This window comes from Oncorhynchus clarkii, chromosome 27 (genome assembly GCF_045791955.1).
Source record: "Oncorhynchus clarkii lewisi isolate Uvic-CL-2024 chromosome 27, UVic_Ocla_1.0, whole genome shotgun sequence".
Classification (NCBI taxonomy): Eukaryota; Metazoa; Chordata; class Actinopteri; order Salmoniformes; family Salmonidae; genus Oncorhynchus; species Oncorhynchus clarkii.
The window spans coordinates 33,040,230-33,067,087 of NC_092173.1; the positions used below are offsets into that span (position 1 = coordinate 33,040,230).

At 45.9% G+C, this 26,858-nt stretch overlaps 1 protein-coding gene across 1 annotated transcript in view; it reads right to left on the reverse strand.

The window, feature by feature from the left end:
• Positions 1 to 26,858, reverse strand: part of LOC139385511 (roundabout homolog 2-like) — a 344,996-nt gene that overhangs the window by 26,117 nt on the left and 292,021 nt on the right. Inside the window, exons 21-23 of the mRNA XM_071130632.1 lie at positions 8,733 to 8,860; positions 7,340 to 7,609; positions 713 to 826 (exon numbers count right to left, since the gene is read on the reverse strand). Coding sequence (XP_070986733.1) covers positions 713 to 826; positions 7,340 to 7,609; positions 8,733 to 8,860 — 512 coding nt within the window. The remainder of the gene's footprint in view (positions 1 to 712; positions 827 to 7,339; positions 7,610 to 8,732; positions 8,861 to 26,858) is intronic.

Genomic DNA, 26,858 nt, shown 5'->3' on the forward strand with positions numbered 1-26,858 from the left:
CTCTCTCTCTCTCTCGTTATGAAACTGGGCACCTGTAACATCTCTCCCTCTCTACCTCCAGCATAGTGACTGACTGTTGACCTGGCTGAAGATGTGACCACTCCAGACTGCCTCTCCTTTCCAGCCTAATGTCTGCCAGCCCAGTGCATTGGATAAGAGACCAGAGGGGAGGTAAGGGGAGAGGATAAGAGGGGAGATAGAGAGTACCCTATAAAATTATCACTACATGGGTTTTACTGTGGTCAGTAACCAATAGAAGAAGAGGGAAAATGGGAGGCAATCTCACCACTTTAGTCAGCCAAGCGTCTCAGATGGTGTGTGTGTGTGTGTGTGTGTGTGTGTGTGTGTGTGTGTGTGTGTGTGTGTGTGTGTGTGTGTGTGTGTGTGTGTGTGTGTGTGTGTGTGTGTGTGTAGTCTCACAATGCACCACTCCAACTGTCTGAAGGAGTCCCCTTGCCTCAATTCTCATCTGAAATTGAAATGGGTTGTGAGTATTAGCAGCAGGAGCAAAGTAACAGTGGTGAGGGCGAGGAGTGGGATAATAAAGACCTCCCTTAGTCGTTGGGTTTTGCACATGCAAAAGAGATCAATAAAGCAATTAACAAGTCAATCAATGATACAGTCGATTAAATGGCAGTCATTGAGTTATCTCAGAATGTTAAGGGGAGAGGGAAGAACAGTCAGATCCCTGCCTGCCGCATCAGAAACCAACCTGATAGGCTGCCGCTTCGGTCTGAGCTGGTGGTGCTGAAATCTTGTGATTGGTTGTGTGGCATTCTATTAGACAATCCCTCGGCCAATCGGTAGTCAGGAATGAAAAGGAGTGCTAGTGGGGTTAAAGGGCAAAATTATACAGTGGCATCAGGTGATTGGCTGAAGCACATGCAGGACATGCAGTTAGAGCATCAGGCAAGCAGTGGACACATCTCAATCACCCACACCTCTTCTATCGATCTGAACATATATCAATCACCCACACCTCTTCTATCTATCTGAACATATCTCAATCACCCACACCTCTTCTATCTATCTGAACATATCTCAATCACACACACCTCTTCTATCTATCTGAACATATCTCAATCACACACACCTCTTCTAACTATTTGGACTAGATTGTTGGACTAGTAACCGAAAGGTTGCAAGTTCATATCCCCGAGCTGACAAGGTACAAATCTGTCGTTCTGCCCCTGAACAGGCAGTTAACCCACTGTTCCTAGGCCATCATTGAAAATAAGAATTTGTTCTTAACTGACTTGCCTAGTTAAGTAAAGGTAAAAAATTACAAAAATTACACACACCTCTTCCATCTATCTGGACACATCTCAATCACACACACATCTCAATCACACACACCTCTTCCATCCATGTGGAATTATCTAAATCACACACACCTCTTCCATCCACCTGGACACATCTCAATCACACACACCTCTTCTATCTATCTGGACACATCTCAATCACACACACCTCTTCCATCCATCCATCTTGATATTCTCTCTCTCTCTCTTTCTCCCTCCCTCCCTCCCTCCCTCCCTCCCTCCCTCCCTCCCTCCCTCCCTCCCTCCCTCCCTCCCTCCCTCCCTCCCTCACCCACCCACTCACACACCCACGGTCAGATCCACTCAGTGAAACATTTAGCCTTTGTTTGTGATGCATAACTTTTTTTAAATACGAGTGCATGTTTAATATTGGAAGAAGGCAAATTGATTATTCATTCACGAGATGGGAGAGATAAATCCACTTGTAGCAGGAGCAAGTCATTTATTGTAGCATTTTCTACAAATATAATCACATTTTACTTTTTAAAATAATGCAAGACAGAGCAAAGGATCGGGAATTCAGTTTCTAATAGTTATTACATCATGGGCACATTGTAAAAAATGATATAATGAATCTACTTTAAATCTCTAGAGAATGAAACCATGAATATGTATAAACAGCACCAGAAAACTCATTAGGAAACTCCACAAGGCTTTTAGAAAAGTCTTATATCAAATCCATTATAATTGAGTTGGATTATTTTCTTAAATATTAGTTGTGCTAAAGAGGATAAGTAATTAGTTAAAACAGAGAGAGGAAAGTAACTTAATCCAAGGCTGGAGGAAACAGTGCATTATTCTAGCTCCCTAGCCCTTCCTCTGGTGTTTATTTAACCTTGGAAAGACTGGATGGCAGCGAGGGGAAAATTAGTCCTTAAAACAGAATCATGTAGTCAGAGTGGAGCTGGACTGGGCTTCAGAAACAGATTGTGAAATAGTGAGTATTAGAGTACAAACTGCTGTCAGGTCACAGTAAACCTATGGCTTGTAAACAGGCATCACGACTTCTTCCGAAGTCGGTCCCTCTCCTTGTTCGGGCGGCGTTCGCTGGCTTTCTAGCCATCGCCGATCCACTTTTCATTTTCCATTTGTTTTGCCTTTATAATTGAGGAGGTGTTTAGGGGTTTCGGGGAGGTGTTTAGGGGTTTCCGTCGGTGCTACTACAGTGGAAAGTCCAGACCAGATCACCGTGCTTCTGTAAGAAGAAGGCGACTCAATTACCACCCCATCGACGGGGGGATTGTGCGATAAATCTCCTGTTAGACGCTGCACTTCCCAGGAGTCACGTGTATCCCCTGTCACAGGAGGAGACGGAGGCTATGGAAACATATGTCTCCGAATCCCTGGGGCAGGGATACGTTCTGCCCTCCACTTCACCTGACTCCTTTAGTTTATTTTTTGTGAAGAAGAAGGATTGAGGTCTGCGCCCGTGCATTGACAATCGAGGTATCAACCAAATCACTGAGGTACAGCTACCAGCTGCCTCTCATAGCCAGTGCGATAGAGTCAATGCACGGGGTGCGCTTCTTCAAAAAATTGGATCTCAGGAGCGCTTACAACCTGGTGTGTATCCAGGAGGGGGGCGAGTGGAGGCCGGCATTTAGTACCACCTCAGGGCACCATGAGTACCTCGTCATGCCGTACGGGTTGATGAATTTTCCATCAGTCTTCCAGGCATTTGTAGATTAGATTTTCTGGGACCTGCACGGGCAGGGTGTAGTGGTGTATATTGACGACATTCTTATATTCTCCGCTACATGCGCCAAGCATGTGTCCCTGGTGCGCAGGGTGCTTGGTCGACTGTTGGAGCATGACCTGTACGTCAAGGCTGAGAAATGTCTGATCTTCCAACTGTCCATCTCCTTCCTAGGGTACCGCATTTCCACTTCAGGGGTGGAGATGGAGAGTGACCACATTTCAGACGCGCGTAATTGGCCGACTCCCACCAAGGTAAAGGAAGTGCAGCGGTTTCTAGGGTTTGCCAACTACTACCGGAGGTTTATCCGGGGATTTGGTCAGGTAGCGGCTCCCATTACCTCACTGCTGAAGGGGGGACTGGTGCGACTGCAGTGGTCGGCTGAGGCGGACAGGGCTTTTGGTCACCTGAAGGCTCTGTTGGATCCCGTGCTCCCGTGCTGGCTCATCCGGATCTCTCTTTGGTGTTCATAGTGGAGGTGGATGCGTCTGAAGCTGGGATAGGAGCCGTGCTCTCTCAGCGCTTGGGTACCACCAAAGCTCCGCCCCTGTACTTTATTTTCAAAGAAGCTCAGCCCGGCGGAGCGAAACTATGATGTGGGGGGCCGGGAGCTGTTGGCTGTTGCTCTGAAGGCGTGGAGACATTGGCTTGAGAGGGCTAAACAGCCTTTTCTTATCTAGACTGACCACCGCAATCTGGAGTACATCCGGGTGGCGAGGAGACTGAACCCTCGCCAGGCAAGGTGGGCCATGTTCTTTACCTGTTTTGTTTTCACCATGTCCTACAGACCAGGTTCCCAGAACACTAAGGCAGATGCACTGTCCCGGATGTATGACACAGAGGAGCGGTCCATAGATCACACTCCCATACTTCCGGCCTCTTGTCTGGTGGCACCGGTGGTGTGGGAGCTGGACGTGGACATCGAGCGGGCGTTACATACAGAGCCCACTCGTCCCCAGTGTCCAGCTGGGCGTCTGTACATTCTGTCTGCTGTCTGCGACCGTTTGATCTATTGGGCCCACATGCCACCCTCCTCTGGTCATTCTGGCATCGGTCGGACAGTGCGTTGTCTTAGTGGGAAGTACTGGTGGTCCACCTTGGCCAAGGATGTGAGGGTTTATGTTTCCTCCTGCTCGGGGTACGCCCAGTGCAAGGCCCCTAGGCACCTGCCCAGAGGGAAGTTACAGCCCTTACCTGTTCCACAACGGCCATGGTCGCACCTATCGGTGGATTTCCTCGCGGATCTTCCTCCCTCACAGGGTAACACCACGATCCTGGTCGTTGTAGATTGGTTCTCCAAGTCCTGCCGTCTCCTTCCTTTGCCCGGTCTCCCTACGGCAATACAGACTGTGGAGGCCCTGTTTACACACGTCTTCCGGCACTACGGGGATATAGTGTCTGATCGAGGTCCCCAGTTCACGTCAAGGGTCTGGAGGGCGTTCATGGAACGTCTGGGGGTCTCTGTCAGCCTGTTTTCACCCCGAGAGTAATGGACCAGGATGTGGGTAGCTTTCTGCGGTCTTATTGCCAGGACCGGCCAGGGGAGTGGACGGCGTTCATTCCCTGGGCAGAGATGGCCCAAAACTCCCTCCGCCACTCCTCCACTAACCTTTCTCCCTTCCAGTGCATACTGGGGTATCAGCCGGCTCTGGCACCTAGGCATCAGAGCCAGATCTAGGCTCCTGCTGTGGACGAATGGTTTAAGCGCTCGGAGGAGACCTGGGACACCACTCATGTGCACCTGCAACGGGCTGTGAGGCGTCAGAATACGAGCGCCGATCGCCACCACAGTGAGGCCCCGGTGTTCGCACCGGGGGACCGGGTCTGGCTCTTGACCCTGCGCCTGCCCCTGCGCCTGCCCTGCCGTAAGCTGGGCCCGCGGTTTGTGGGGCCATTCAAAGAGGAGAACGAGGTTTGCTACAGGTTACAGCTTCCCCCAGATTACCGTATTAACCCCTTGTTCCATGTGTCTCTCCTCAGGCCGGTGGTGGCTGGTCCACTCCAGGAGTCTGAGGTGCGGGAGGTTCCTCCGCCCCTTCTGGATATCGAGGGGGCCCCGGCGTATGCTGTTCGAGCCATACTGGACTCGAGGCGGACGAGGGGCCTTCAGTACCTCGTGGAGTGGGAGGGGTACGGTCCGGAGGAGAGATGCTGGGTGCTGGTGGAGGACATTTTGGACCCTTCGTTGCTGCAGGAGTTCCACCGTCTCCATCCGGATTGCCCTGCGCCTCGTCCTCCGGGTCGCCCCCGAGGTCGGTGTTGACCCGCTGCTGGAGCCGCACGTTGGGGGGGGGGGGGGGGGGTACTGTCGCGACTCCCGCCGAAGTCGGTCCCTCTCCTTGTTCGAGCGGCGTTCGGCGATCAACGTCACCATCCTTCTATCCATTGCCTGCCCACTTTTCAATTTCCATTTATTTTGTCTTTGTTTTGCACACCTGGTTTCAATTCCCCAATTACATGTTCAATATTTAACTCTCTGTTTTCCCCATGGTTTTTGTGTGTGTTTGTTTTATGTATTTTGGTCCTATTGTGTGGGCTTGGTATTACTACATGTATTTGGTAATACACTTCCGGCGCCAACAGAGATGGCCGCCTCGCTTCGCATTCCTAGGAAACTATGCAGAATTTTGTTTTTTTACGTGTTATTTCTTACATTTTTACCCTAGGTAATCTTACGTTTTATTAAATACAGTCGGGAGGAACTATTGGATATAAGAGCAACGTCAACTCACCATCATTACGATCAGGAATACGACTTTCCCGAAGCGGATCCTCTGTTTTGCCCACCACCCAGGACAATGGATCGGATCCCAGCCGGCGAACCAAACCAACGTCGCCGTAAAAGGGGCAAATTAAGCGGTCTTCTGGTCAGGCTCCATAGAAGGGCACATCGCGCACCACTCCCGAGCATACTACTCGCCAATGTCCAGTCTCTTGACAACAAGGTAGGAGAAATCCGAGCAAGGGTAGCATTCCAGAGAGACATAAGAGACTGTAATGTTCTTTGCTTCACGGAAACATGGCTCACTCGAGACACGCTATCGGAGTCGGTACAGCCAGCTGGTTTCTTCACGCATTGCGCCGACAGACACAACCATCTTTCTGGTAAGAAGAAGGGCGGGGGGGTATGCCTTATGATTAACGAGACGTGGTGTGATCATAACAACATACAGGAACTCAAGTCCTTCTGTTCACCTGACTTAGAATTCCTCACAATCAAATGTCGACTGCATTATCTACCAAGAGAATTCTCTCGTTCTCGATTATATTCACAGCCGCATATATTCCCCCCCAAGCAGAGTCATCGATGGCCCTGAACAAACTTAATTTGACATTTAACTATGTAAACTGGAAACCACATATCCTGTGGCTGCGTTCATTGTAGCTGGGAATTTTAACAAGGCTAATCTGAAAAAAAGACTCCCTAAATTCTATCAGCATATCAATTGTGCAACCAGGGCTGGTAAAACCCTGTATCATTGTTATTCTAACTTCCACGACGCATATAAGGCCCTCCCCCGCACTCCTTTTGGAGAAGCTGCCCAAGACTCCATTATGTTGCTTCCAGCCTTTAGACGGAAACGAAAACAGGAAGCTCCCGCGCTCAGGTCTGTTCAACGCTGGTCCGACCAAGCTGATTCCACGCTTCAAGATTTCTTCTATCACGTGGACTGGGATATGTTCCACATTGCGTCAAACAACAACATTGACGAATACGCTGATTTGGTGAGCGAGGTTATTAGCATCGTGGATCGTGGATTGATGGCAGTATTCGCACGAAACTGAAAGCGTGAACCACTGCTTTAAATCAGGGCAAGGTGACCGGAAACATGACCGAATACAAACAGTGTAGCTATTCCCTCCGCAAGGCAATCAAACAAGCTAAGCGTCAGTATAGAGACAAAGTAGAGTCGCAATTCAACGGCTCAGACACAAGAGGTATGTGGCAGGGTCTACAGTCAATCACGGATTACAAAAAGAAAACCAGCCCCGTCGCGGACCAGGATGACTTCTCTGCACCAGCTACACCCAGACCTTTTACAACAGGGGTGAACTGGGGTATCCTATGAAACATTCCGTGCTGATCTGTCACTCAGCAGTGATTTGTCCTGGGGTCATACACTCACAGTAGGAGGAGTGTGTCCATTATGGTTAGGGTTAATTTAACACAGACACTGTGTCTGTTTGTATGGCCATGTATCATAGGGCTGTGTTGAGCTGAGGGTATTTAGCATGGCAGGGAAATATGAGAAGTCTCAGCTTCTGTGTGACACACACACACACACACACACACACACACACACACACTCTATCCACTCACTGTTGTTGCAGGAGTTCTTGTCGGGCAGGGAGTACCCCAGGTTGGCCATCTCCTGTTTGGCCTGGATGGAGGCCTTCCACTGGGCCTCGGGGAGGTCCACAGCCAGCTCATGGATACTACTGGAGTGGAGGATCTGTGTGGTGGCATAGGGGGTGGCCTGGGAGCCCTGGCTGGGGCTGTTGTAGTTAGCCTTGGTGGTGAAGTCTATACTGCTATAGATGGCTCCATCAGAGAGCATGGTGCCAGTCTTATCCCCATTACTACTGGTGTCTGGAGGAGACACAGGGAGAGAGAATAGGTGTCAGTTTAGAAGGCTGTGGTGTGCGCTTCAATGACAAATACTGTATTCACATCAACTATAAACCCATTGTATTTTAATAAAAGGTAGAAAGGTAAAGTGATGTTGAGTAATTGATGAACAAGGCTGCATTACAGATCAGGAGTGGAGAGGTGTCTAACTATGCATCAGGACAGAGTGACCCTGGGTTCAGTCAGGAACTGTCCCTGGGGTGTGAGGGGATTACCCTGAGCAGCTCAACACTTTGACATTAGCTCAGCTCTTAACATTCAGTTAAACACATTCATCTCTTTGAAAAATCCATCCCCACTTATTCATGCATACTAATTCCAGCCACTGACTCCTAACCCATGAAACACATGTTAACATTGCTAAAGCAAGTGAAGTAGATAAAACAAAATTGAAAATAAACAATAAAAATGAACAGTAAACATTACACTCACAAAAGTTCCAAACGAATAAAGACATTTCAAATGTCATATTATGTGTAAATAGTTAAAGTACAAAAGGGAAAATAAATAACATTGTTGTATTTACAATGGTGTTTGTTCTTCACTGGTTGAACTTTTCTTGTGGCAACAGGTCACACATGTTGCTGCTGTGATGGAACACTGTGGTATTTCACCCAGTAGATATGGGAGTTTATCAAAATTAGGTTTGTTTTCTAATTCTATGTGGGTCTGTGTAATCTGATGGAAATATGTGTCACTAATATGGTCATACATTTGCCAGGAGGTTAGGAAGTGCAGCTCAGTTTCAACCTAATTTTTTGGGCAATGTGCACATAGTCTGTCTTCTCTTGAGAGCCACGTCTGCCTACGGCAGCCTTTCTCAATAGCATGGCTTTTCTCACGAACGCTGGCACCTAGTCAAAACTGGGTCTTTCCTATCTCTCCTATCTCTTTTGTCCTATCTCTCCATCTCTTCTCTCTCACCTATTTCTCTCTCTCCTTTCTCTCTCTCTCTCTCTCTCTCTCTCTCTCTCTCCTCTCCTCTCTCTCAGTTATTTCCACTCTTTTCTCTCTGCTCTCCCCCAGTCTAGTACATATACAGGCCCATAGAGACTATACTGTTGGACAGGCCCTGATATCTCACCTCCTCGTCCAAAGTTACTAAGGTCATTGGGTCCACCGGAGCCACTGTTGACAGGCAGGCTGGTTGCAGGCCAGGAGTCAGCCAGCCACGGGTAGCCTGGATCACCGGCATTCAGCAGGCCTGGTCGGCTAGGAGGAAACACAGGGTTGGTCGATATGGAAAATATTCATAGTGTAGTTAGGAATGGTAATAGGTTATAGTTTTCTATGAATACTATACATCTTGGAATAAATCTCTGTTTAGTTTTATAAACGAGGCTCTCGTAAGCGAAAGTCAACCCTCACACTCTATCAAATATGTACCGTATATTTTAGAATTCTGTAAGAATTTCATGTTTCCTGACTAGATTGAGAAATAATGAATTAAAACATGACAGGGAATCAGCAGGGAGCCAATATGAAGACATAAGTTCCAACATATGTTCTAATGTTAGTGTGTGTGTGTGTGTGTGTGTGGGGGGGGGGGGGGGGGGGGGGGTGAGCCTGCAGTACTAATGAGATCATTCAAAGACAGGATGTATGTGCAGCATGTGCCTCTCCCTTAAAGTTGGATTTCCTTCAGGCAACGCTGCTCTGTATCTTTCCTTTCTCTGCTGTGTCTTTGTCTCACTCTGACTCACACACATTAATACACACACACATATTAATACACACACACACATTAATACACATGCATGCATTAATACACACACACACATTAATACACACACACACACACATTAATACACACACACACATTAATACACACGCATGCATTAATACACACGCACACATTAATACACACACACACATTAATACACACACATGCATTAATACACACACACATTAATACACACACACATTAATACACACACACACACATTAATACACACACACACATTAATACACATACACACACAAATACATTAATACACTCACACACATTAATACACACACATGCATTAATACACATACACACATTAATACACAAACACATTAATACACGCACACATTAATACACACACACACATTATTACACACACATGCATTAATACACACACACATTAATACACACACATGCATTAATACACACACACACACACACACACACACACACACACACACACACACACACACACACACACACACACACACACACACACACACACACACACACACACACACACACACACACACACACACACACACACACACACACACAGATACATGTGCTGGATAAACACACGTCATTATCCCTCCCCCACACAGACTCACACATAACCTTGTTCATTAACATCCATTGCTCTCTGCTGTACTATCCCATCAACCCCTTCTGATGATGCCCAAACTGCCCTGGCCTGAGTTGATTAGCTATCCTCCAGTCCCAGCCCTGAACCCTCTCCCCTTTCCCCCCCTACCAGGTCAACTTGTGGGCTGCTGCAGCCTGTGGATGGATGGATGTATGGATGGGGGCTGGCTCCATTTAACAGGTGTTGGGAGTCACTCCCACAGGTGTGGGGGCCATAAAAATCTCCCAATAGGACTTGAACCTGTCACGGGTGACTGCTGGGAGGCCATTAGGGCGACTTTACTGTACAGTCACGTCTCAGCCTCGTTACCACGGGCAACACAGACGGAGCTACTGTAGATGAGAGATGAGAGATGGAGCTAAAATGCCTTTGTTTGTGTGTCAGTTCGTTGATACCACACTAGTTTCCAATGGCTGAACCATAGAGATGGATTCATATTTCATACTGTGTGTACTGTAGTCTAGAAATGTATCAATGTGTTATTTTCCTGTCCAAGGTAAAGAGAGGATGTAAAAGCAGTGCTGTGTGTCTACAGACAGAGGCATCTGGCAGAGTGTGGAATGAGAGGTTGAACTGAGCTTTTCATCGTTCTGTTCAAGGTCTCCACAGCAGCAGCAGCAGCAAGCCTTTCTTCTCTTATCCCTGAGAAATAGCTGGCTGCCGCGGTCTGTCAAACAGGCAGTATCATGTGATCAACCGGATGGCTTCTGCTAAAGGGAACATGGCACAAGAACACCTCACTGCTAGTGCCCTGCAGTCTCTATCCCTGTCTCAGACACGCTCAGTGCTACATCCTAGCACCCTTTAAAGCTGCGGTGTGCCTCCTGCCTAACCGGACTTTTGTCTCTGCTTCAGTGAGGTAACGTTATGTGCTGGCCCTGGGGAGAGGGGGGGGGGGGGGATGAGGGGGAGGGGAGAGCCCCAGGACATGGTCAGGTAATGGGCGCTCTGCAGTCAGTCTGTCCCTCAGCCACAGAGCCACAGGTTCTAATGAGAAGAGCTGTTCCATGGAGGGGGACACCAAATGAACTGCAGCGCTGCAGAGACAGGAGGGAGGCGGGAGGCCCTGACAAGCTAAGAGCCCTCGTCGTGGTTCCTGAATGCCAAAACAGGCCCTCGGGGGCGAAGGAGTCATTCATATTGATGGATGTGCATCAGACACTTTTTATAGGGTAATACATCTCTTCCCCTACCACCTCCCCTTCTGTTTCTCACGGGTACATTCCCCCACTCCGCTCCTTTCTTTCTCTCTCCCCAACCCATCTCTTTCTAAACCCCATTTTCTTTTATTCCCCCCCCTCCATATACCTCCTGCTTTCACCCCTCCTTTCCTCCCTCACTCTCAACATCTGTCAGCCTACAGTTTCCTGGCATTTGACAAAGAAAGAGAGAAATGGAGAGGAAGGGCCATGTTCTCTCTTGTCGACTGCAGCTACACTGCACCATGGAATACCTTGTATATAGAGAAGTACTATACTACTGTACCCACCTACAGCCCTACACACCCCTAATAACCATCCACCATGCAGCACGGTGCAGAGACCAGAAAGACCATTTGGAAGACAAGGTGTTGACACTGGAGATGGCTGCCTCGATAATTAGAATAAGAATTATTTATATTGGGAGTATTTGGCATATGGGTTCTATTGGGAGTATTCTGTACTGTATATGGGTTCTATTCAGAGTATTTGGTTTATGGGTTCTATTGGGAGTATTTGGTATATGGGTTCTATTGGGAGTTGTGGTTATATGGGTTCTATTGGGAGTATTTTGTATATGGGTTCTATTAGAAATATTTGGTATATGGTTTGTATAGGGAGTATTTGGTATATGGGTTCTATTGGGAGTATTTGGTATATGGGTTCTATTAGAAATATTTGGTATATGGTTTGTATAGGGAGTATTTGGTATATGGGTTATATTGGGAGTATTTGGTATATGGGTTCTATTGGGAGTTGTGGTTATATGGGTTCCATTGGGAGTATTTGGTATATGGGTTCCATTGGGAGTATTTGGTATATGGGTTCCATTGGGAGTATTTGGTATATGGGTTCCATTGGGAGTATTTGGTATATGGGTTCTATTGGGAGTATTTGGTATATGGGTTCTATTGGGAGTAGTGGTTATATGGCTTCTATTGGGAGTATTTGGTATATGGGTTCTATTGGGAGTTGTGGTTATATGGGTTCTATTGGGAGTATTTGGTATATGGGTTCCATTGGGAGTATTTGGTATATGGGTTCCACTGGGAGTATTTGGTATATGGGTTCCATTGGGAGTATTTGGTATATGGGTTCTATTGGGAGTATTTGGTATATGGGTTCCATTGGGAGTATTTGGTATATGGGTTCCATTGGGAGTATTTGGTATATGGGTTCTATTGGGAGTATTTGGTATATGGGTTCCATTGGGAGTATTTGGTATATGGGTTCTATTGGGAGTATTTGGTATATGGGTTCCATTGGGAGTATTTGGTATATGGGTTCTATTGGGAGTATTTGGTATATGGGTTCTATTGGGAGTATTTGGTATATGGGTTCTATTGGGAGTATTTGGTATATGGGTTCCATTGGGAGTATTTGGTATATGGGTTATATTTGTAGTATTTGGTATATGGGTTCCATTGGGAGTATTTGGTTTATGGGTTCCATTGGGAGTATTTGGTATATGGGTTCTATTGGGAGTATTTGGTATATGGGTTCCATTGGGAGTATTTGGTATATGGGTTCCACTGGGAGTATTTGGTATATGAGTTCCATTGGGAGTATTTGGTATATGGGTTCTATTGGGAGTATTTGGTATATGGGTTCCATTTTGAGTATTTGGTATATGGGTTCCACTGGGAGTATTTGGTATATGGGTTCCATTGGGAGTATTTGGTATATGGGTTCTATTGGGAGTATTTGGTATATGGGTTCTATTGGGAGTATTTGGTATATGGGTTCCATTTGGAGTATTTGGTATATGGGTTCTATTGGGAGTATTTGGTATATGGGTTCCATTGGGAGTATTTGGTATATGGGTTCTATTGGGAGTATTTGGTATATGGGTTCCATTGGGAGTATTTGGTATATGGGTTATATTTGTAGTATTTGGTATATGGGTTCCATTGGGAGTATTTGGTATATGGGTTCCATTGGGAGTATTTGGTATATGGGTTCTATTGGGAGTATTTGGTATATGGGTTCCATTGGGAGTATTTGGTATATGTGTTATATTGGTAGTATTTGGTATATGGGTTCCATTGGGAGTATTTTGTATATGGGTTCTATTGGGAGTATTTGGTATATGGGTTCTATTGGGAGTTGTTGTTATATGGGTTCTATTGGGAGTATTTGGTATATGGGTTCTATTGGGAGTATTTGGTATATGGGTTCCATTGGGAGTATTTGGTATATGGGTTCCATTGGGAGTATTTGGTATATGGGTTCTATTGGGAGTTGTGGTTATATGGGTTCTATCGGGAGTATTTGGTATATGGGTTCTATCGGGAGTATTTTGTATATGGGTTCTATTGGGAGTATTTGGTATATGGGTTCCATTGGGAGTATTTGGTATATGGGTTCCATTGGGAGTATTTGGTATATGGGTTCCATTGGGAGTAGTTGGTGTAATGGGTTCCATTGGGAGTATTTGTTATATGGGTTCCATTGGGAGTATTTGGTATATGGGTTCTATTGGGAGTATTTGGTATATGGGTTCCATTGGGAATATTTGTTATATGGGTTCCATTGGGAGTATTTGGTATATGGGTTCTATTGGGAGTATTTGGTATATGGCTGTTGTGACTGTAGGGTGGGACAGTAATACATCTTCTGGATCCTTGACAAGTTTACTTTTAATCCTAGTTGAGTTCGGGGATTTATTGCAGCCTTGGCAAAGAAATTATTTTAATTTGTGCTATTTTCCTGTCAGACTTTTTGGCTGTTTGTTGTGAAAGGTAGCAAACCTGAGTAACCACCCAGGATGCCTGACACGCGACGAGCCATAAACAAGCCAGACCAGAGATATTAATCCCAATGCAACTACATAAATAAGATGTGTTCACGCTCCGCACGCCTACTGCTCAATACTACCCCCACTAAAAGCCTGCACATGAAATTACACTTAAGGCATGTTGAAACATGTATTTCCATTTGAGATTTCCGTTCATAGAGGATTCTGTCACTTAGCTCCTGAGTCCCGTGATGTAAAGGAATCTCCATAGCAACAGTGTTGGCAGAACCCGTTGGCAGCAGTGCTTAGTACACTCTCTATAGCTCAGAATCTGCTCTGGCTAAAATATTGATCAGCGCTGAGATAGTTATTACTAGCTACTAATTAGCATCTCTCTAGTGACAGGGTGAGAAGGAATGGGACCTTATCGCCTTTTATCAATTTCACATGAGCAACCAAAGTCAAGCCATCCAGGTCTACCAATCTGCAGCCTATTCATCTTCCATTAATCATTTATTCTGTGATCGATTAAGTGATTTGTTCAGTCAGGACAATTTGGCAGCAGCCAATGAGGAGCTGGGAACAGATGTGACTCCATTTGCTATTGTCTAATTAATGCAATAAACATCCCAGGTAACAAATGAACACATTTCCCTGTGATACTGGGCGGGTCACTCTCACTCTGCAGGGGCAGATGGGGTAGCTGCAACATCTGGGCTTTGATGTGACCAAAGGGACCAGGATCAGGGCTTTGATGTGACCAGAGTGACCAGGATCAGGGCTTTGATGTGACCAGAGTACCAGGATCAGGGCTTTGATGTGACCACAGTGACCAGGATTAGGGCTTTGATGTGACCAGAGTCACCAGGATTAGGGCTTTGATGTGACCAGAGTGACCAGGATCAGGGCTTTGATGTGACCACAGTGACCAGGATCAGGGCTTTGATGTGACCAGAGTGACCAGGATCAGGGCTTTGATGTGACCAGAGTACCAGGATCAGGGCTTTGATGTGACCACAGTGACCAGGATTAGGGCTTTGATGTGACCAGAGTCACCAGGATTAGGGCTTTGATGTGACCAGAGTGACCAGGATCAGGGCTTTGATGTGACCACAGTGACCAGGATTAGGGCTTTGATGTGACCACAGTGACCAGGATCAGGGCGTTGATGTGACCAGAGTGACCAGGATCAGGGCTTTGATGTGACCAGAGTGACCAGGATCAGGGCTTTGATGTGACCACAGTGACCAGTCGCTTTCTGCGACTGTAGAAGCAGAGCTAGCTCCAGACTTAGTGCATCCTACCAATCTGGTGCTGTGTTGAAATGTCTCCCCTACTATGTCCTACCACTCTGGTGCTGTGTAGAAATGTCTCCCCTACTATGTCCTACCACTCTGGTGCTGTGTAGAAATGTCTCCCCTACTATGTCCTACCACTCTGGTGCTGTGTAGAAATGTCTCCCCTACTATGTCCTACCACTCTGGTGCTGTGTAGAAATGTCTCCCCTACTATGTCCTACCACTCTGGTGCTGTGTAGAAATGTCTCCCCTACTATGTCCTACCACTCTGGTGCTGTGTAGAAATGTCTCCCTTACTATGTCCTACCACTCTGGTGCTGTGTAGAAATGTCTCCCCCACTATGTCCTATCACTCTGGTGCTGTGTAAAAATGTCTCCCCCACTGACTTAAGCTATAGCAAATATAGTGCCACAGATACAGACCCCTCCAATCCCATCCGCCGGGGTGAGAATCAGAACCACTTATGTGGAAAATTGAAGGAAAAACACTACAGCAAAAAATAGATGAGAAAAGACATGGCAAGTGGCGTGGTTAATTCTTTGAGTGCTTGCTGGCGGCTCTCGCAGAAATACACACTATGCACACTACACACTATACACACTATCCACACTATACACACTATCCACACTATCCACACTATCCACACTATACACACTATACACACTACACACTATACACACTATACACACTATCCACACTATACACACTATCCACACTATCCACACTATCCACACTATCCACACTATACACACTATACACACTATACACACTATACACACTATACACACTATACACACTATACACACTACACACACTATCCAAACTATACACACACACACACACACACACACACACACACACACACACACACACACACACACACACACACACAAAACACAGGCACACACATAAACACACAGACAATATACACACAAACAGAAAAACTAATTCACATACAGATACACAAAGTAGACTAAATACTGGAAAAACACATTCAGACAAACTGACTGAGTGTGATTCTAGTTTAGAATCTCAGAATAGGATTTACCTATTTACTCAGGTGTGATAGATCAGTAGACAGACAGAAGCCCTGGCTTCTCTGGGGAGCCTCCTGAATCCCTACAAAGGCTCAGTAACTGGTGTCATTGAGATGGCCCCACTCTCTGTAACCCCCCCCCCCCCCCACACACACACACACACACACAAACACACACACACACACACACAGGGCGAGCAGGCTGTGTGGGGTGCAGCAGAGGTACCTCCACACCTCTCCCCTGGGTAATTATTTGTACATTATTACATGTGCTCGGATCCCAGTCGCCTTGGCAAAGTGACAGGCAAATTTATCACTCCAGGGGGCTTCTGGGTTGCCGGCAGGGGAAGATAAATGATAAAATAAAAGCACTCTCTGCTTAAATTGTTTCTGCTAATTCTGTTGAGGAGATTTATGAGTCTGTCTATTGATGCGTGAACGGGGATGTGTTAGGAATGTATGTTTGCACACAGGTCTGTGTGCCACGTAAACACGCAGGTAGGGCCTATCAGTTATCTATAGATCCATCAGTCATCTATCAGCGTTAGAGCAGGCTTGCTCAGTGCAGTGAAGACATAATGCATATTTTATGAAGATGAGCCAAGGGCACTATAGTGAAGATGTGTAAAGCCCAGGATAGAGGACAGCACAGCTTTAGATGCAGGTTGTTGATAATAATACCATTGAGATAGCCTAATGTTATAGTCTAATCTCATTCACCTTATTTAACACTTGTGTGGTGTTCGGGTCTGTGGGACCAATTTTCTATGTTTACTAAAATAAACATGATGAAGGGAATTATTTTTTCAACCTGAGATTCATTGGCCTTGAGTGCCCACTATGCACCCCCCTACACATTTATATTACAGTGGACCCGAACACCACAAAAATAATCTCTGCTCAGAGGGCCTTAGAAATAATTTTTGCAGAGAGAGAAGCTAGTGTTGAAGGAGCGTCTTCCACTTTGGAAGATGAGGATCATGTCTCCGTCAATTCAGAGTCTGACATTGAGCTGGAAGAAGAGGATGAGATTGACCCTCAGCCAGCCCCAGGACCAGCCCGTTAGCAACCAGCACATCAGCAGCCTGCAGGAGGAGAAATATAGATGTCCAAAAATTGTGAAATTGAATGCTTTTCTTGCCCAAGGAATGAGCCATGCCGCATGGCTGCCAATGTGATAAGGATGCAGCCAGGGCCGAGCAGGCTGTGTGGGGTGCAGTGGTTACTCAACCAGGGCCGAGCAGGCTGTGTGGGGTGCAGTGGTTACTCAACCAGGGCCGAGCAGGCTGTGTGGGGTGCAGCGGTTACTCAACCAGGGCCGAACAGGCTGTGTGGGGTGCAGCGGTTACTCAACCAGGGCCGAGCAGGCTGTGTGGGGTGCAGCGGTTACTCAACCAGGGCCGAGCAGGCTGTGTGGGGTGCAGCGGTTACTCAACCAGGGCCGAGCAGGCTGTGTGGGGTGCAGCGGTTACTCAACCAGGGCCGAGCAGGCTGTGTGGGGTGCAGCGGTTACTCAACCAGGGCCGAGCAGGCTGTGTGGGGTGCAGCGGTTACTCAACCAGGGCCGAGCAGGCTGTGTGGGGTGCAGCGGTTACTCAACCAGGGCCGAGCAGGCTGTGTGGGGTGCAGCGGTTACTCAACCAGGGCCGAGCAGGCTGTGTGGGGTGCAGCGGTTATTCATGTGCAGGACATAAAGTCTTCTTTTGAATTGTCCCTTCAGGCAGTACATACCGTCTAAACCCACCAAATATGGAATCAAGATCTGGGCTGCTTGTGATGACTTAGACAAGCTGTTGACTGGCTACAGCTGGCAAAGAAGAATCCTTCGCTGGCCACTTGTGATATTCTTCAAGATCTTGGAAATCTCGGCGTACAACGCGTTTGTCATCTGGATGGCATTGAACCCATATTGGAACAGAGGGAAGCTCCAGAGGAGACGGCTCTTTCTCTATGGAGCAGGGCAAGGCACTGGTAAGACCTCCAATCCAGAGGAGGCAACATATCCCCAGGACCCCAGCTTCTGCAGCCATCCTGAGAAGGATTCAGGAAGTGGATGTTGGTGCCCCATCCGCCCGACTCACAGAACCAACAACTCCAATACCGGAAGCACGTGTGAGTGATGTTGTTGCATGTGTGTATGTCTGACTCTCCTACCTTGGCCTGCTCTAACTATATATGTGAGTGAGATGTTAGTAAAATTCCTGAACTAAGTGTTTTCATCATTCTAGATTGAAGCTGGTAGCAACAAGAAGAAGCACTATGATGTGTGTGGACCCATGAAGGACAGGAAGACACAGTACACATGCATCAAGTGCAATAAATACATTTGCAACACACACAGTTAAACTCTGTTCGTTGCGGCTCAATTATCATTTCCATTAAATACAGTATGTAAAATGTGTCCTTCCAAATCGATGTCAGAACGTTCTGTTACATGGAGGTCTTCCTTTGTGGCCTTCTTTCCGTTTTGCGCACGTTAGCTGGCTATCTCAAAATACCAAGAAAAAGTCAAATGGCAAGTCTGTGCCACATCCATGGATTATTCAAGAGTGGGAGGACGAAATAAAAAATGGCCACATATCACCAACGAAGACATCGTCAATTATTTCATATTGTCTCTCGGTGTGGATTGGTCAGAGATGAGGAGATACAAAATTACAGATGAATATAAATACCTCCACAGCAGCAAAGTTAGACGCTTGCTTATTCATTAACTTGAGGATGACAACCTGGTGTTCCTCAAAGCGGATGTCCAGCCAAGTCAAAGCAAAACACACCATCATTCTGCCTGGATTCTTGTATCTTCAGTCAGCACGGTGGAGACTGCAGGGTGTTCTTGTGTTGTAAGGCAGGGGAAGTATTGTAGTCATTAAGCTGTAATACTATGGAAGGTAGCTAGCTAGCTGGCTTTTTCTTTATCATAACTTTGACATAACCTTTTTATGACTGATATGTTTGATGTTAGCTAGTTACTTAGCTAGCTGGCTAATTGTGATGATACCATATCACTGACTGATAACGTTAACTAGTACAGCATGCCCATGTGATTCTTGGTTTCAACGACTCATTGTGTAGTATATTAGCCTAATCTCGAATGGCAATGAGGTAGGTACAGAATCATGGTGAGTTTTACAATCAAATAGGAAATGACCAACACAACCTAAACCTACTAGTTAAAAGGGAACTGTGTAAAATAGTAAACTGTGAATACCATGTAAACTAGTGTGCTGTACTGTAATTGACTATTCTAACAGTAGTGTTTTGTTGGCGGTGCAGAATGCTGTGTATGGAGGATTGACAGGGGTGTTCTGTACAGATTAACATTGCCAATGGAACTCTGCGACACAGCGGAATTTATCTCCAAAAAGGTTTAGCGAGATCTGTTTCAAACATCACAAACAAAGTGAAGAGTTCTCTGACAGCACCCAGGCCACATCTCCATCTCTACATCCAAATCCTGCGTACCACTCCCACAATGCACTTAAGAAGAGTTTGGAAGGGGCCAAGGTTTGAGTAGGGAGCTTTCTGCACAAGTACATCAAAGCTAAACCAAACAGTCATCAAGTTCCAGCCGCAGCAGCACAGCTACATCAGCCTCATGGTGAACACGGCATGAACCATGCAGTGTCAGAAACGCTTGTCATTTTATGACATTTATGTTAAGCTGGAGGAGTATAAATGAGCCAGCTTGGAGGACTTCACTAATCCACAGAGTGCCTCCCAATCGTGGTATGACGCTCGTAAACTTCCCACCACTGCTAGCTCAGCAAAGAAGGTTCCTGTGCGCATCTCAACATATCCCGACAACTTTGTGCGGGAGCATTTCTCCCCCCGGTTCCATGGGAACTCAGCAACCACATATGGCAAGGAGAATGAGCAGGTGGCCTACAATGTGGCTGGAGAGTAGAGGCACAGTAGTGAGTGTCAAGGAGACATGTCTTTCTGCAAGCCCAGACGGAGTGTTAAACTCTCAAGAACTTCTAGAAATCAAATGTCCTGTTCTGAGTAAGAAGTGTGAGTCTCTGACTGAACTGTTCTCTGGCAAACTCACTGATGTGAAGCTGGTTCCTCAGCGGAAACCTAATGGAACCCGTGGGTACTACATGCAGATGCAAATGGGCATGCTCTGCACAGGACTGAAGAGATGCAAACTGCTGATCTAGGGTCTATCCGAGCAGGTGGTTATTGATGTGAATTTTGATGTGAAGTTCTGTGCTGATGTTATCCCTAAACTGAAGGCATTTTATTTCACACATATGCTGCCAAGGATAGTAGACGAGTTCCAGTCAGGTAGACTAACTCTGTGCTCCAAATATGTTAATCTATGTGGTATCAAGGCTCGGGTCTAATAACTTGTGTTTTGAAATAGTTGTGCCTTGTAAAGCTCTCTCTGTCAGCTCTACCTTATTATCTAAGCATAACTCTTAATTGGCGTGTTTTTTTTGTCTTGCCTTGTACAGCTCTCTTCATACATGTTTATCTAATGCCTACAGATAACTCCTTATAATTTATTCATATTTTAATTGTACCTTGTATGGCTCTTAATTTTCATATGGCACTTCATGAACTTACCTAAGCATACCATAACTCATCTTGCACTTGGCAAATTATGGTGTTAATGAAAACACTATGAAAATCCACTTACTTGACATTTTCTTTGATACTTAACATTTTGAAATGAAGGACTAGGAGGCATGTCTAAGGGTTTCAAATGTGTTTTCAGTTTGATTCTGGCTTTGATTTTCAGTGTGGCACTTGATAAACAGTCTTCCCTCTTGGTCTGCAAGAGACATTTTGATGTTGATTTTTAAAATGTTTAAATAGATTGAAGAAGGCATGATAACAGCACCAATTGGATGCCTGTAATTATCAGGAACAGGCAAAGCTACAGTATATTTAAAATGTATGAACATTAAAATTATTCAGATTAAATAGGAAACTATATATACAGTTGAAGTCGAAAGTTTACATACACCTTAGCCAAATACATTTCAACTCAGTTTTTCACAATTCCTGACATTTAAACCTAGTAAAAATCTGTTTTAGGTCAGTTAGGATCACCACTTTATTTTAAGAATGTGAAATGTGAAACCTATACAGACAATATCTTCATCAAACAACACGGTATCACGATGCATCAGTGACATGGCAGGAGATGTTTTGAAACAATTACTGCATTGCATACAAGCCAGTGAATTATATGTGTTGCAGCTGGATGAGTCAACATACGTGGGGGGTCTGGCACAGCTCCTGGTATATGCCCATTATGTTAATGAGGGGTCAATTAAGGAAGACATCCTCTTCTGCAAACCACTGGAAACCAGGACAACAGGAAATTATATTTTTAAAGTACTGGACAGCTTTGTGACATCAAATAGAGTTTGGTGGTCAAGATGTGTTGGTATCTGTACTGATGGCACAAAAGCCAAGACAGGGAGACATGGTAGAGTGGTAACGCGCGTGCAAGCAGTTGCTCCTGACGCCACTTGGGTACACTGCAGCATCCACCAATAGGCTCTTGCTGCCAGCTTGAAAGACGTTTTGGACACTACAATGAAAATGGTTAACTTTGTTAAAGCAATGCCCCTGAACTCTCGTGTATTTTCTGCACTATGCAATGATATGGGCAGTAACCATGTAATGATTGTACAACATACAGAAGAGCGCTGGTTATCAAGGGGCAAAGTATTGATGCGTTTTTTTGAATAGAGACGAGCTTAAAGTTTTCTTTACTGACCATAATTTTCACTTGTCTGACCGCTTGCATGATGACGAGTTGCTCATATGACTGCCCTACCTGGATGATGTTTTTCTCACCTGAATGATCTGAATCTAGGATTACAGGGACTCTGCAACTATATTCAATATCATAAAAAGGTCCAAATAGCACGTGCGATCGATTTGTATTTCCACTCGTTCAATTTGCAAAGAAAGGAATCTGTGAAAACCTCACCCTAAACTTTGTTTTAACGAGTCAAATCACGTTCGTATGAAAAATGGAATATGAATGCGAATGTTTCCTTCGCGATTCGCCCAAATGTACCTTAGGACTTGACACCACATGTATTGTTGTTCACTCATTTTTCAAGTTATCTATCTGAAACTTTGCACATACAATGCTCCCATCTTGTGGACAATATCGGAATTACAACCAGAGTGATGGCTATAACTATGACATTTCTCTTGCATTTCAAAGATGGTGGTAGAAAAAGACCAGTTGTTTTTTTTCAAATCAAATCAAATCAAATCAAATCAAATTTTATTTGTCACATACACATGGTTAGCAGATGTTAATGCGAGTGTAGCGAAATGCTTGTGCTTCTAGTTCCGACAATGCAGTAATAACAAGTAATCTAACTAACAATTCCAAAACTACTGTCTTGTACACAGTGTAAGGGGATAAAGAATATGTACATAAGGATATATGAATGAGTGATGGTACAGAGCAGCATAGGCAAGATACAGTAGATGGTATCGGGTGCAGTATGTACAAATGAGATGAGTATGTAAACAAAGTGGCATAGTATAGTATAAAGTGGCTAGTGATACATGTATTACATAAGGATACCGTCGATGATATAGAGTACAGTATATACGTATGCGTATGAGATGAATAATGTAGGGTAAGTAACATTTATATAAGGTAGCATTGTTTAAAGTGGCTAGTGATATATTTACATCATTTCCCATCAATTCCCATTATTAAAGTGGCTGGAGTTGAGTCAGTGTCAGTGTGTTGGCAGCAGCCACTCAGTGTTAGTGGTGGCTGTTTAACAGTCTGATGGCCTTGAGATAGAAGCTGTTTTTCAGTCTCTCGGTCCCAGCTTTGATGCACCTGTACTGACCTCGCCTTCTGGATGATAGCGGGGTGAACAGGCAGTGGCTCGGGTGGTTGATGTCCTTGATGATCTTTATGGCCTTCCTGTGACATCGGGTGGTGTAGGTGTCCTGGAGGGCAGGTAGTTTGCCCCCGGTGATGCGTTGTGCAGACCTCACTACCCTCTGGAGAGCCTTACGGTTGAGGGCGGTGCAGTTGCCATACCAGGCGGTGATACAGCCCGCCAGGATGCTCTCGATTGTGCATCTGTAGAAGTTTGTGAGTGCTTTTGGTGACAAGCCGAATTTCTTCAGCCTCCTGAGGTTGAAGAGGCGCTGCTGCGCCTTCTTCACGATGCTGTCTGTGTGAGTGGACCAATTCAGTTTGTCTGTGATGTGTATGCCGAGGAACTTAAAACTTGCTACCCTCTCCACTACTGTTCCATCGATGTGGATAGGGGGGTGTTCCCTCTGCTGTTTCCTGAAGTCCACAATCATCTCCTTAGTTTTGTTGACGTTGAGTGTGAGGTTGTTTTCCTGACACCACACTCCGAGGGCCCTCACCTCCTCCCTGTAGGCCGTCTCATCGTTGTTGGTAATCAAGCCTACCACTGTTGTGTCGTCCGCAAACTTGATGATTGAGTTGGAGGCGTGCGTGGCCACGCAGTCATGGGTGAACAGGGAGTACAGGAGAGGGCTCAGAACGCAACCTTGTGGGGCCCCAGTGTTGAGGATCAGCGGGGAGGAGATGTTGTTGCCTACCCTCACCACCTGGGGGCGGCCCGTCAGGAAGTCCAGTACCCAGTTGCACAGGGCGGGGTCGAGACCCAGGGTCTCGAGCTTGATGACGAGCTTGGAGGGTACTATGGTGTTGAATGCCGAGCTGTAGTCGATGAACAGCATTCTCACATAGGTATTCCTCTTGTCCAGATGGGTTAGGGCAGTGTGCAGTGTGGTTGAGATTGCATCGTCTGTGGACCTATTTGGGCGGTAAGCAAATTGGAGTGGGTCTAGGGTGTCAGGTAGGGTGGAGGTGATATGGTCCTTGACTAGTCTCTCAAAGCACTTCATGATGACGGATGTGAGTGCTACGGGGCGGTAGTCATTTAGCTCAGTTACCTTAGCTTTCTTGGGAACAGGAACAATGGTGGCCCTCTTGAAGCATGTGGGAACAGCAGACTGGTATAGGGATTGATTGAATATGTCCGTAAACACACCGGCCAGCTGGTCTGCGCATGCTCTGAGGGCGCGGCTGGGGATGCCATCTGGGCCTGCAGCCTTGCGAGGGTTAACACGTTTAAATGTCTTACTCACCTCGGCTGCAGTGAAGGAGAGACCGCATGTTTTCGTTGCAGGCCGTGTCAGTGGCACTGTATTGTCCTCAAAGCGGGCAAAAAAGTTATTTAGTCTGCCTGGGAGCAAGACATCCTGGTCCGTGACTGGGCTGGGTTTCTTCCTGTAGTCCGTGATTGACTGTAGACCCTGCCACATGCCTCTTGTGTCTGAGCCGTTGAATTGAGATTCTACTTTGTCTCTGTACTGGCGCTTAGCTTGTTTGATAGCCTTGCGGAGGGAATAGCTGCACTGTTTGTATTCAGTCATGTTACCAGACACCTTGCCCTGATTAAAAGCAGTGGTTCGCGCTTTCAGTTTCACACGAATGCTGCCATCAATCCACGGTTTCTGGTTAGGGAATGTTTTAATCGTTGCTATGGGAACGACATCTTCAACGCACGTTCTAATGAACTCGCACACCGAATCAGCGTATTCGTCAATGTTGTTATCTGACGCAATACGAAACATCTCCCAGTCCACGTGATGGAAGCAGTCTTGGAGTGTGGAGTCAGCTTGGTCGGACCAGCGTTGGACAGACCTCAGCGTGGGAGCCTCTTGTTTTAGTTTCTGTCTGTAGGCAGGGATCAACAAAATGGAGTCGTGGTCAGCTTTTCCGAAAGGGGGGCGGGGCAGGGCCTTATATGCGTCGCGGAAGTTAGAGTAACAATGGTCCAAGGTCTTTCCTCCCCTGGTTGTGCAATCGATATGCTGATAAAATTTGGGGAGTCTTGTTTTCAGATTAGCCTTGTTAAAATCCCCAGCTACAATGAATGCAGCCTCCGGATAAATTGTTTCCAGTTTGCAGAGAGTTAAATAAAGTTCGTTCAGAGCCATCGATGTGTCTGCTTGGGGGGGGATATATACGGCTGTGATTATAATCGAAGAGAATTCTCTTGGTAGATAATGCGGTCTACATTTGATTGTGAGGAATTCTAAATCAGGTGAACAGAAGGATTTGAGTTCCTGTATGTTTCTTTCATCGCACCATGTCACGTTAGTCATAAGGCATACGCCCCCGCCCCTCTTTTTACCAGAAAGATGTTTTTTCCTGTCTGCGCGATGCGTGGAGAAACCTGTTGGCTGCACCGCTTCGGATTGCGTCTCTCCAGTAAGCCACGTTTCCGTGAAGCAAAGAACGTTACAGTCTCTGATGTCCCTCTGGAATGCTACCCTTGCTCGGATTTCATCAACCTTGTTGTCAAGAGACTGGACATTGGCAAGAAGAATGCTAGGGAGTGGTGCGCGCTGTGCCCGTCTCCGGAGTCTGACCAGAAGACCGCCTCGTTTCCCTCTCTTTCGGAGTCGTTTTTTTGGGTCGCTGCATGGAATCCACTCCGTTGTCCTGTTTGTAAGGCAGAACACAGGATCCGCGTCGCGAAAAACATATTCTTGGTCGTACTGATGGTGAGTTGATGCTGATCTTATATTCAGTAGTTCTTCTCGACTGTATGTAATGAAACCTAAGATGACCTGGGGTACTAATGTAAGAAATAACACGTAAAAAAACAAAAAACTGCATAGTTTCCTAGGAACGCGAAGCGAGGCGGCCATCTCTGTCGGCGCCGGAAGTATTATTTTCTTCTACCAGATCTATTGTGTTATATTCTCCTATATTCAATTCACATTTCCGCAAACTTCAAAGTGTTTCCTTTCAAATGGTACCAAGAATACACATATCATTGCTTCAGGGCCTGAGCTACAGGCAGTTAGATTTGGGTATGTCATTTAGGCGCAAATTGTAAAAAAATGGGCTATCCCTAAGAATTCTTTAAGACACTGCTGCCCTTTGCAACCACATACCTATGTGAGAGTGGATTCTCGGCCCTCACTAGCATGAAAACTAAATACAGGCACAGACTGTGTGTGTGGAAAATTATTTAAGACTGAGACTCCCTCCAATACAACCAAACATTGCAGAGCTATGCACATCCTTTAAGCACACCCTTCTCATTAGCCTGTGGTGAATTATTCACAATTTTTTATTAACAAATAAAGTTTTATATGTAAGATGGCTAAATAAAGAGCAAAATTATTGATTATTATTACATAATTATTTGTGCCTGGTCCTATAAGAGATCTTTGTCACTTCCCACGAGTCAGGTTGTGACAAAAACTCACACTCATTGTTATGTTTAATAAATGTATCGTCTAGTGTGAGTGTGGCAGGCTTACAATGATGGCAAAAAACAACATTTGAGAGTGCGCTGACCCTGGTGCTAGAGGGGGTACAGCTGGAGGTTGAATGTTTGAAGGGGTACGGGATTATAAAAGTTTGGGAAACACTGCTGTAGAGTTTTGCTCGAATAATAGTGGCTGTATGACGCCCATCTGGAATGGAGATTTTGTGCTTTCTGAAGAGTATTTTCAGAGCAGTCGATGATGCAAGTGATGTTGCACTGAGGCATTGTGTTCTCGA